The sequence below is a fragment of the Schistocerca gregaria genome, chromosome 2 (assembly GCF_023897955.1).
Source record: "Schistocerca gregaria isolate iqSchGreg1 chromosome 2, iqSchGreg1.2, whole genome shotgun sequence".
Taxonomy (NCBI): Eukaryota; Metazoa; Arthropoda; class Insecta; order Orthoptera; family Acrididae; genus Schistocerca; species Schistocerca gregaria.
The window spans coordinates 247,426,890-247,439,442 of NC_064921.1; the positions used below are offsets into that span (position 1 = coordinate 247,426,890).

The 12,553-nt window shown below is 43.6% G+C and overlaps 1 protein-coding gene across 1 annotated transcript in view; it reads right to left on the minus strand.

Annotated features, from left to right (window-relative positions):
• Positions 1-8,911, minus strand: part of LOC126336109 (dehydrogenase/reductase SDR family member 11-like) — a 43,232-nt gene extending 34,321 nt beyond the window's left edge. The window contains exons 1-2 of the mRNA XM_049999588.1: positions 8,713-8,911; positions 710-872 (exon numbers count right to left, since the gene is read on the minus strand). Coding sequence (XP_049855545.1) covers positions 710-872; positions 8,713-8,850 — 301 coding nt within the window. The 5' untranslated portion in view covers positions 8,851-8,911. The remainder of the gene's footprint in view (positions 1-709; positions 873-8,712) is intronic.
• Positions 8,912-12,553: the final 3,642 nt, after the last annotated feature.

Consider the following 12,553-nt stretch of genomic DNA (forward strand, 5'->3'; position numbering starts at 1 on the left):
GAGCACTATGGGATTTAACATCTGTGGTCATCAGTCCCCTAGAACTTAGAACTACTTAAACCTAACTTACCTAAGGACGTCACACACATCCATTCCCGAGGCAGGATTCGAACCTGCGACGGGAGCGGTCACGCGGTTCCAGACTTAAGCGCTTAGAATCGCAAGGCCACACCGGCCGGCCAAAAAGATCAGTTAGCAGTAACTTCAGAATCCGCTTATTTCAATCGACCATTATACCTGTGATGTTATATGGATGTGAAACATCAATATTTAGAAAGAAAGATGAAGAAAAACTGTTAATATTCGAAAGAAAAGTACCAAGGAAAATTTTTGGACCCGTATACAATGAAAATAACATGGAATGGAGACTAAGAAGAAATGAATAATTAAGAGAGCTGTACAAACACCGTAACATCGTCGAAGTGCTCAAGAGGAGAAGGTTGAATTGGGCAGGCCATATAGCAAGAATGACAGAGAACAGACTACCTAGAATGGCATTCAGCAGAACAATAGAAGGAACGAGAAGAAGAGGAGACCCAGAATGAGATGGTAGGATAACATTCGGGAGGATACAATGAGGATGAACAGCAGCAGCAACTGGAAAAACAGCGCATTGGACAGGCAGAAGTGGAAGAGGCTCATAGAGCAGGCGTATGGTCGATAAGGCCCTTGCCACATGTAAAGTAAAGTAAAGTAAGTAAATACGTACATATGAAATCAGTTTCGTGATCAACACCGGCGCTGTTGATCAGGATGTCGACTCCTTTGAGGTTCTCCCTAATCCATTTGAAAGCTGAGAGGATGCTTTCTTCTTTCCCCACGTCACACTGAAGAGCGTACAGTTTGCCCGGCGACCCCTTCACTTCAAGAGCCTAAGGAAAAACAGAAAGAAATCTATTAAGTGCTTCATAAGATAATGATGTCAACAGCTATGTGCAACACGGTACTGGTATGTTCCTCTACCATGGAATGGTTAGACAGGTTGTTACACGTACACTGTTGTGTGGGAATCAGCATCACTGTAGGCAGTGTGCAACTTTGGCCCTTTGTGCGCACACTGCGGCAGGTGGCGTACCGGTTTCAACTGAGAATCAAGTAGACGAGATAGGAGCAGCCTCGGAAAGAAGATAGGGAAAATCGTTGGGTTGTTCAACTCGTCTTAATGCTTAGCAGTGACCTCTGCTACAAACACCGCTGTTCACGAATTCAAACAGAAACCTGACAGAGTGTCCATTTACCAACTCGTATACTTCTATATCGCGAATGGCGCGAAGGAAGAGTGGTTATAGGTAAGCCTCTGCATTGGCTCTAATTTCTCTAATTTCTCCAATTTTCCCGTCGTGGTCATCACGCGAGATATATTTGTCGTCCGACTCTTCCCGGAAGATGCTTTCTCGAAATTTCGATCGTAAACCTCTCCGTGATGCACAACGCCTCTCTCGTAACGTTTTCCAATGGAATCTCAAGCGTGGCTGCAGCAGCAACTGTGCCAACGTAATGTAAGGAACAAAAACAGACACCAGTTGCGGAAGGTAGCTACCTGTCGGCAGCTTCTAACAACCCTACCACAACAAAGGTCAAAATTTTAATAACGATTGTGGTGTTGCTCACGCTGCTAAATACTGCATTATCGGGCAACAACATTCATATTATGTGGCAGGTGTCATTAGAGCACAGTTAATAGTCATTTCATGTAATAATGAAAAAACTAGGCACTGATCTTTTTGTGTTTCCCACGCAGGTCTCGTCGTAAAATCATGGCTCAATCGTTGAAAATCTAGGTGGTTATGGTTCCAAGCTCGGATGCAAAGAGGCCTAGGTTTATTCTGCTATATTCAAAAGTTTTGTAGATGCGCTTCTCAAACCATTCTTGGAGATTAAACCTTTCAAAGTTAGCACAATGATGATGTAAAATAATAATCAGCACTCCGAATTTAAGTTACAATTCCTTTTAATTGCTTTTATTGCAATACCACGTAAACACAAATCATCACTTCACAATACAGAACATACTTGAAAACATCTTCCTCACAGTCACTGTTAAAGTTCGCATTTTATAAGCTGACGACAATATTCGTCTTTCCAACATGACGTCCACGACATGACTTTCTCAAGGTCCGACTCTCTAACAAGTTAACAACTAACTATCGCTTACGCGCCCAAAAATCAGAGTTACGAGTACGTCAAAGATCATAGTGACAAAAGGAAAGGCCGGCCGCGGTGGTCTAGCGGTTCTAGGCGCTCAGTCCGGAACCGCGTGACTGCTACGGTCGCAGGTTCGAATCCTGCCTCGGGCATGGATGTGTGTGATGTCCTTAGGTTAGTTAGGTTTAAGTAGTTCTAAGTTCTAGGGGACTAATGACCACAGCAGTTGAGTCCCATAGTGCTCAGAGCCATTTGAATCATTTTTGACAAAAGAAAGAATACACATAAGAATAATATCATTGTAATATAAAGTTATAGATGTATCAAAAGTGAAATCAAATCTGAATGTTGTCTCAGAAATATGTTAAGTAGTTAACAGAAATACAGTAGAATATTACTGGTATCGAGAGGTTCAGGTGAGGTAACGTAGTGGTTACGTAATTTAAGTACCATTACAAGCTGAGGGTTTCAATTAACTATCATTTATTCTAGAGAGGCTACACAGTCATCAATGATATCTGTTCTTTCGAGAACAGTTACTAATCTTCATTTATAGTTAAAGGCTACCTGGCCATTGACCTTCGTCTGTGCGAATGCGTACAGGTTGCCTGAACTCTTACGGGAATCATCACCTTAGTGGGCGCGAGTAATGAGTGGATGGGAAAATATTTATTAGGTACATTACGAATGTAGACTGTGGACAGTTGGGAATGTGGGTCTCACGGGAAGCGTGCAAGGGATAAGTCCCTGCAGTCGCGCTATTCATCTGTGTCCTCGGTGGCTCAGGGGGATAGAGCGTCAGCCACGTAAGCAGGAGGTCCCGGGGCACACATTTTCGGCTGTCCCCTTCAAGGTATATCAACAACACCTGTCGCCAGCTCAGGATTTCAATCAATTATCGCTTATTCTAGAGAAACTGCACGGTCAGCAATGGTATCTGTTCTTTCGAGAAACGTTACTATCTTCGTATGTGAATTTCTTAGGGTTACAAGTAACTATATGTTCTATAACGGAATTAGGGAGAGTGCATTCTACATTTCATTAGTGAGGCCTTCCTCCTACAGGGTGTTTCAAAAATGACCGGTATATTTGAAACGGCAATACAAACTAAACGAGCAGCGATAGAAATACACCGTTTGTTGCAATATGCTTGGGACAACACTACATTTTCAGGCAGACAAACTTTCGAAATTACAGTAGTTACAATTGTCAACAACAGATGGCGCTGCGCTTGGGAAACTCTATAGTACGATATTTTCCACATATCCACCATGCGTAGCAATAATATGGCGTAGTCTCTGAATGAAATTACCCGAAACCTTTGACAACTTGTCTGGCGGAATGGCTTCACATGCAGATGAGATGTACTGCTTCAGCTGTTCAATTGTTTCTGGATTCTGGCGGTACACCTGGTCTTTCAAGTGTCCCCACAGAAAGAAGTCACAGGGGTTCATGTCTGGCGAATAGGAAGCCCAATCCACGCCGCCTTCTGTATGTTTCGGATAGCCCAAAGCAATCACACGATCATCGAAATATTCATTCAGGAAATTAAAGACGTCGGCCGTGCGATGTGGCCGGGCACCATCTTGCATAAACCAAGAGGTGTTCGCAGTGTCGTCTAAGGCAGTTTGTACAGCCACAAATTCACGAAGAATGTCCAGATGTGATGCAGTAATCGTTTCTGATCTGAAAAATGGGCCAATGATTCCTTTGGAAGAAATGGCGGCCCAGACCAGTACTTTTTGAGGATGCAGGGACGATGGGACTGCAACATGGGGCTTTTCGGTTCCACATATGCGCCAGTTCTGTTTATTGACGAAGCCGTCCAGGTAAAAATAAGCTTCGTCAGTAAACCAAATGCTGCCCACATGCATATCACCGTCATCAATCCTGTGCACTATATCGTTAGCGAATGACTGCCGTGCAGCAATGGTAGCGGCGCTGAGGGGTTGCCGTGAATTTTGTATGGATAGAGGTGTAAACTCTGGCGCATGAGACGATACGTGGACGTTGGCGTCATTTGGACCGCAGCTGCAACACGGCGAACGGAAACCCGAGGCCGCTGTTGGATCACCTGGTGCACTAGCTGCGCGTTGCCCTCTGTGGTTGCCATACGCAGTCGCCCTACCTTTCCAGCACGTTCATCCGTCACGTTCCCAGTCCGTTGAAATTTTTCAAACAGATCTTTTATTGTATCACTTTTCGGTCCTTTGGTTACATTAAACCTCTGTTGAAAACTTCGTCTTGTTGCAACAACACTGTGTTCTAGGCGGTGGAATTCCAACACCAGAAAAATCCTCTGTTCTAAGGAATAAACCATGTTGTCCACAGCGCACTTGCACGTTGTGAACAGCACACGCTTACAGCAGAAAGACGACGTACAGAATGGCACACCCACAGACTACGTTGTCTTCTATATCTTTCACATCACTTGCAGCGCCATCTGTTGTTGAAAATTGTAACTACTGTAATTTCGAAAGTTTGTCCGCCTGAAAATGTACTGTTGTCCCAAGCATATTGCAACAAACGGTGTATTTCTATCGCTGCTCGTTTAGTTTTTATTGCCGTTTCAAATATACCGGTCATTTTTGAAACACCCTGTAGTAACTTGTGGTAGTCATCTTTTCTTTTTTTGAGTTATCAATCTTCTGACCTGTTTGATTCGGCCCGCCACGAATTTCTCTCCTACGCCAACCTCTTCATCTCACAGCAGTACTTGCAACCTACGTCCTCAATTATTTGTTGGACGTGTTCCAATCTCTGTCTTACTCTACAGTTTTTGTCCCCACAGCTCCCTCTAGTACCATGAAAGTCATTCCCTCATTTCTTAACAGATGTCCTATCATTCTGCTCTTCTCCTTGTCAGTGTTTTCCACACACTCTTTCCTCTGCGATTCTGTGAAGAACCTCCTCCTTATCTTATCAGTCCACCCAATTTTGAACATTCGTCTGTAGCACCTCATCTCAAATGCATCGGTTCTCTTCTATTCCACTTTTTCCACAGTCCATGTTTAACTACCATACAATTCAGTGCTCCAAGCGAACATTCTCGGAAACTTATTACTTAAATTAAGCCCTATGTTTGATACTTGCAGGTTTCTCTTGGCCAGGGACACTATTTTCGCCATTGCTAGTATGCTTTTGATGTCCTCCTCTCTCCGTCCGTCATTGGTTATTTTGCTGCCTTGGTAGTAGGACTCCTAAACTTCTTCTACTTCGTGACCACCAATCCTGATGTTAAATTTCTCTGTCTTCTCACTTCCACTACTTCTCACTATTTTCATCTTTCTTCGATTTACTTTCAGTTCACATTCTGTATTCAGAATACTGTTCGTACCGTTCAGCACATAATGTAATTCTTCTTCACTTTCACTCACGCTAGTGATCTCATCAACGAATCGTATTATTCATATCCTTTCACCTTGAATTTATAATTCCATTCCTGAACCTTTCTTTTATTTCCATCACTCTTCTTCGATCTAGAGATTGGACAGTAGAGGCGAAACACTACATCCCGGTTTTCTCCGCTTTTCAATGCGAGCGTTCTTTGTAATCCACTCTTATTATTCACTCTTGGCTCTTGTACATATTGTGCACTACTTGACTCTCCCTATTGCTTACCCCTACTTTCCTCAGAATTTCGAACATCTGGCACCACTTTACGTTGTCGAACGCTTTTTCCAGGTCGACAGGTCCTATAAACGTTTCTTGATTTTTCTTTACTCTTGCTTGCATTATCAACCGCAACGTCAGAATTGCCTCTCTGGAGCCTTTACCTTTCCTAAAGCCAAACAGATGGTCATCTAACACGAACTCAGTTTTCTTTTCCAGCCTTCTGTATATTGTCCTTGTTAGCAATTTGATGCATGGGCCGTTAAGCAGACAGTGCAATAATTCTCACAGTTCTCAGCTCTTGCATTGTTCCGACAGTCAGATGATATTTCACTAGGCTCATACATTCTATGCACCAACGTGAATAATCGTTTTGTTGCTACTTCCCCCAGTGATTTTAGAAATTCTGAAGGAATGCTATCGATCCCTTCTGCCTTACTTGATCTTAAGTCCTCCAAAGCTCTGTTAAATTCTAATTCTGGATCCTTCGTCTCTTTTAAATGAATTATTGTTTCTTCTGCTACACATCAGACAAATCCTCCCCCTCATAATTTCACCAAAGGTTGTTTTGACTTTTCTATACGCTGAGTCAGTCCTTCCAACAACCATTTCTTTTGTTATATCTTCACATTTTTCACGCAATTGTTTCGTCTTACATTTCCAGCATTTCCTATTTATTGCAATCATCAGTGCCTTGTGTTTCTGTATTCTTGAATTTCCCTGAACACTTTTGTACTTCCTCCTTTCATCGATCAACTGAAGTATTTCTTCTGTTACCCATGGTTTCTTCCCTGTTACCTTCTACGAACCTACGCTTTTCTTGCAAACTTCTGTGATTCCCTTTTCAGAGATGCCCATCCCTCTTCAACCTACTGCGACTGAGGTATTCCTTATTGCTGTATCTACTGCCTTAGCGAATTTCAAGCGTATCTCTTCATTCCTAAGTGTTCCGTATCCCAGTTCTTTGCGTATTGAATCTTCTTAACTTATCTCTTAAACTACAGCCCATTCTTCATCACTACTAAATTATGGTTTGAGTCTATATATGTTCCTGCGTACTCCTTACAATCCTGTATCTGATTTTGAGAATCTCTGTCCGACCATTCCCTAATCTAAATGAAATCTTCATGTATCATCCGACCTTTTCAAAGTATATCACCATGTCTTGTGGAGTTTGAAAAGAGTATTCACAATTACTAGCTGAAATTCGTGGCAGAACGCAGTCTTTCTCCTCTTTCATTTCTTGACCCAAGCCCACATCTTCCGGTAACCGTTTCTTCTACTTCTTCCCCTACAACTGCATTCCATTCCCCAATGACTATTACATTTTCATCTCCCTTTACGTGCTGTATTACCCTTTCAGCGTCCTCATATACTTTCTCTATCTCTTCGTCTTCAGTGTTTCAAGTCGGCATGTATACTTGAACTATCGTTATCGGCTTGGGTTTGCTGTCGATTGTGATAAGAACAATCCTACCACTGAACTATTCATGGTAACACACTCTCTGCCCTACCTTCCTATTCATAACGAATCCTCCTCCCGGCATACCATTTTCTGCTGCCGTTGATGTTATCCAATACTCATTTGACAATAAATCCTTGTCTTCTTTCCATTTCAGTTTACTGGCCCCTACTATATCTAGATTGAGCCATTGCATTTCCCTTTTCAGAATTTCTAGCTTCCCTAGCACATTCAAGCTTGTGACATTCCACGCCCAGACTCGTAGAACGTTATGCTTTCGTTGGTTATTCAATCTTTTTCTCACGGTAACCTCCCCCTTGGCAGTCCCCTCCCGGAGATCCGAATGGGGGACTATTCCGGAATCTTTTGCCAATGGAGAGATCGTCATGACATTTTTTCAGCTACAGGCCGCATGTCGTGTGGATACATATTATGTGTCTTTAATACAGTGGTTTACATTGCCCTCTGCATCCTCATGCCGTTGATCACTGCTGATTCTTCCGCCTTTAGGGGCAGTTTGCCACTCCAAGGACAAGAGAGTGCCCTGAACCTCAGTCCGCTCCTCCGTCCTCTTTGACAAGGCCATTGGCAGAATGATGATGACTTTTTATGTCAGAAGTGTACGGCCGCCAATGCTAGTTACTAATGAATATTTAAAAGGTGTCGGGACTGGAACCCTGGACCGACAAAAGTTTTTATTAGTAATCAAAGACAATACGCTACACTTTTTTTGCTGATCTCATTTTGTTCGTTAATATTTGTTGCATATGGGCGGACGTCCCATGACACCTATTCAGGTTCATCGTTGATCCGTTCACTCAGTTTTTTTTTTTTTTTTTTTTTTTTTTTTTTTTTTTTTTTTTTTTTTACAGATGGCAGCTAACTCTCTGACCGAACACGCTGAACTACCGTGCCAGCGTCCCCTAGCCCACGGGTAAACACTAAATGGGCCTCTCTGGAGGAACTAGAAAACTACGATATGCAGCATTTCAAAACCTTTAACAAAGCTTGCGGCGGGTGATCGTCCATTACCACCGACTCTGTGTGAAGAGTTTGGTACACACTTTTCGGGAATGATGAACTGTTGCGTCTCTTGCTGAATACCTAATTTGTTATGTATGGAATTGTCGTGACAATATTCGGAAATATATTCAAAAAATGGTTCAAATGGCTCTGAGCACTATGGGACTTAACATCTGAGGTCATCAGTCCCCTAGAACTTAGAACTACTTACACTTAACTAACCTAAGGACATCACACACATCCATGCCCGAGGCAGGAGTCGAACCTGCGACCGTAGCGACCGCGCAGTTCCATACTGAAGCGCCTAGAACCGCTCGGCCAGACCGGCCGGCTACGTAAATATATGTATATAGTTATAGCCCCTCCTGTTTAGAAATATGTAAGAGTGTCTTCCGCAAGGAACTGCTGAAATATCACTCGTATTCTTCAGGAACCACCTAAATGTAGTGACGAATGTTCAGTAGACTGACCTTGACTTGTTCCACCCTCCTGGCGAGGCCGACCACGTTAATGCCGTGTTTGAGCAGTTCCTGGGCGATACCTGCGCCTATGCCGGAACTGGCGCCAGTGATCGCGGCCACGCGTCCCGCGTACTTCTCGATTCCCATGACTGTTGCTGTTGCTGCTGCTGCTGCTGCTACTGCCTACTGCTGAGACTCTCCGCCAGATATTTGTAGTGCCGACGGCGGAGCGCAGACGTTACGCAATACGACGGCTACACTACAGCAGACTACGCCGTCAACGCCACGTGAGAACGTCGTTAGATAAGACAAGGGCGAAGTCCATTCATACCGCTCGCTGCCTGACAGAAGAGGTGATCTTTGTGATTTCTATTATACGTCACTCTGTTTATCGACAAAGCAATTGATATCTAGAAGTGAACGTGTTACGGTGTTTAGTTAGTTGCACAAGTCAGCATGCTACTTGCGTGGGATGAATAGTTACTTCATAAATTAAATTTGTGCTGAGCCTACGTATCACACAAACTGACAAACCCGGCATTGCTCTAGTATTCATGTTGCCAGTTTTATATTAGAAACGAAAACAAGAAATGAACAGTGTTTGTAGTGTAGTATCGAAAAAATTCCGTTTCCATGTATTCGTGAAAATATCTTTGAAATTGTGCAGTAGACTCGGTGTGAGATGATCCCGGACACTTTCTGTCCCCTGAGCACAGCTGCTTCTCGTGTCTTCAGTGCGGTTTCGTAAACGTCTCTATAGCGACACCTCTTCATAGCTCTATAGACGGCTATTGTTTTAGCCTAGAACCGTTGCGCTCCGTAGCTGAAAGCTGTCAAAACCTCTGTCATGTGTCTAGCATTTAGTTAAGTCAGATAGACGGTAGCAGTCTCTTAAAAGTAGAAAATAAACGTATTAAAACTTCATGCATGCTGCTCCAATTCTATCGCACAACTCAGTGTTTAAGACGCCACGTCTCTTGAAGTACGTGTCGTGCGATGATATATTTCTGTGCTGTGAATGTTCAGTGGCATATGTGGATACTGTCTGGAAGATATGTTGTGAACAGAGAAAGCGGCAAACAAGTAATAATGTTAAACGTCATGCACAACGCGGCAGTTTCTCGCGAATCTCATTTTTATGACATGATATCTTCTGAACTATGTTAGGTATGCGGTTCTCATACCCACAGAAACTGTTACCTGACAGTAGGTGATAAGTGTACCAAGTTTGATTCAAAACGATCCAGTGGTTAAGGAGGCAATGTGGAACATAACACACGTATAGACATACATACATGCATGCATTTTTATAATGTCTACAGATTGCTCTGCAATCAGTTATTACTTTTAATCAGACATTCAACACGTTTAGTTTCCATGTACAGTGGTGTGAAAAGTTTAAGGATGGAAGTGGCTTTCCCATGACATGTTACCGCCAACTATCATAGCTGGATGGAACTTTGAGTAAAACACTAATTAACTGCATGAACCTCAATTTATTATCGTTCCTTGACATTAAAAAAGGCAGAACATGGTTCTTCAAGGGATGCGTGATCACCAGGGGAGGCAACGCACGCTCTGAAAAGTCTCCCATACTGGGCACAAGGCTGTTACGCCTTTCTTGTGATGGGTCGTTCCATTCCCCCACGAGCGAGGTGACCAACTACTAGACGGTTGTTTGTGTGTGTGGACGTGCTGCAAAATACGTCTCCCCTACACACCCCAGACGTGCTTGATGGGATTTACGTCGGGGACCCCTTTCCGCCATAACTTTATTTTCATGGCTGACAATATGAGCGACCCGCACGGAACAGCCCCCCCCCCCTTCCCAACCACCACACCAGATGACGACAGTGGAACGAGTGACGACGATGCCCATCGGACGAGTGCCCCTACCGTACATCGATCGGCCACTAAACTATGCAGTTACTATCCCTCCATCTGTCAACTAAAAAAAGGATTCAGGACACAGCCCTGTAATCGAGGTACGAAATCCGTTGAGTTACTGATAACATGTAAATGCTGAGCTACTACTAATGGGCTCAAGAGAGTAGCAGGATGTTTTGCTGTACCAGATGTCGGAGCATCTTAATAAAACTTGATGTATCTTGTCGGCTGAAGGCCCAAATAATTACTCAAGAATAATTAAAGGGTAAGATGGCAAGAACTATGCCCCTCATATGAAGTCATTAAAGATCACCAAACTCAAGTTGAGCGAACAGTAGAGCTGAACAAAAATGACTGACAAGGCACAATGCATTTTGTAGAGGGTATAGTATGGGTTTATTGGAATAATTAATGTTGGGTGATGGTTTTAAAGTAATTCATGCCACATGAAAACTTTGTGGAAACGCATCGATTTACTGGAGGCTAGTTTATCCCAGGGAAGTATTCAGAGCTGACCGTGGCCGGGTGGTGGCACGCGGCTGGGGAGCGGCGAAGGGAAGCGACAATAGGCAGCTTAGGGCGGCTCAAACTCTGAGAAAGCGGTAAAGGGGCGCGGCCTCCAGCTGGCTTAAGATGAGTGACAGTGAGGGGGTGGTTGACACCATGCTGATGTACCGGGAAGCAGACGGAGAACTTGTACACCTGTTGATAAATGTCCGTTGTCCTGTTTTCAGTGAAACATGTGAGAAAGCCGCACAAAGCTACAGTGGAGCAGTCAACAGAGGCTGAAATATGCGTGTTCGTGACTACAGCAACTTCACGCTGAATTCACGGTCCGCAGAGTCTGAAGTAAATCAGGTGAAGAGCGACAGAATGAAATACGCCAGTGTCCGATGGGAACGTAGGACCAAGGAATTTGAAGTACTCTCCTGGGAGTCAGAATTTCGGGGAAAATTGGTGTTTTATGCAGATGCTAACCTTGACAGGTGGCCTGGGAGGAGCCAAATAGCAGTTGAGAGGAAGGGAAATTTTGTGGGAATTCGTTCACTTCCCAAAGAAGGCACTGGTCGGCGCTGGAAAGTGACCCATAATTAACGCGACTTGCTCTGCAATTGGCGTTAGCGATTTTGCTAGAGAGGAAACCGACGCGAAGAGCGGACTGGCAGAAGTCTCCATTGAGGTCTTCTGTTGCCAGCTTGCCTAGAGTATGGACGTGGTGTTCTTTACTCAGCTTGCCTGAGAGAGAGTGAGCATCTCTTGTAATTTATGACTTAGCAAATGGAACAATTGAGCTTGGAGATAGAAAGTTTCCATTCAGCTATATACTGAGCAAAATAGCTAGGAGTGAATAGATGAGTGCAGCCTTGCAGCACCACAAGGCCAGCAGACGCTCGCACAAAGACGACACCCCACCACGCTGAATTCCGTGATATTACGCCCTCTCCGGCTTCAGTTGGGCCACTGATTAATTTGTTGGATCACGCCAGTAAAGTTTCCACGAGGGTTTCACGGGCCGTGTATTGTAGAATTCTTGTCTCACTTCTCATTACGCCTAGGTCAGTCAATAGGAATAAATTTTGATTTAGCGCATTTTACCCAATGTAAAGGCAATTTATTCCCAATGCCTGTTAGGAAAGTCATGTAATGTGACGATTGAAGGTCGTGAGTTAAAAGAAATTAGTACTAATCGACTGCATCTGTTTTCAATCAAGTAGTTGAAATCTCAAGTCACTTTCTTAATTAATTTTATGTTCAACATTTGCATCTGGTGTTCAATAGCTGAATATAATATCAGTGTGCACCCCTTTTTAATCAAAAGATATCAATTCTGAATCAGTTAATGTCAACACTGCCACCACAGTTCAATCAGGAGTCACAGGGCCTTATCACTTTCTTTGCTTTATCCGATGTAGCAGCAGTTTTGCACTCTCTGTTGATCTGTTAGTCAATTGGCTGGCGTGAA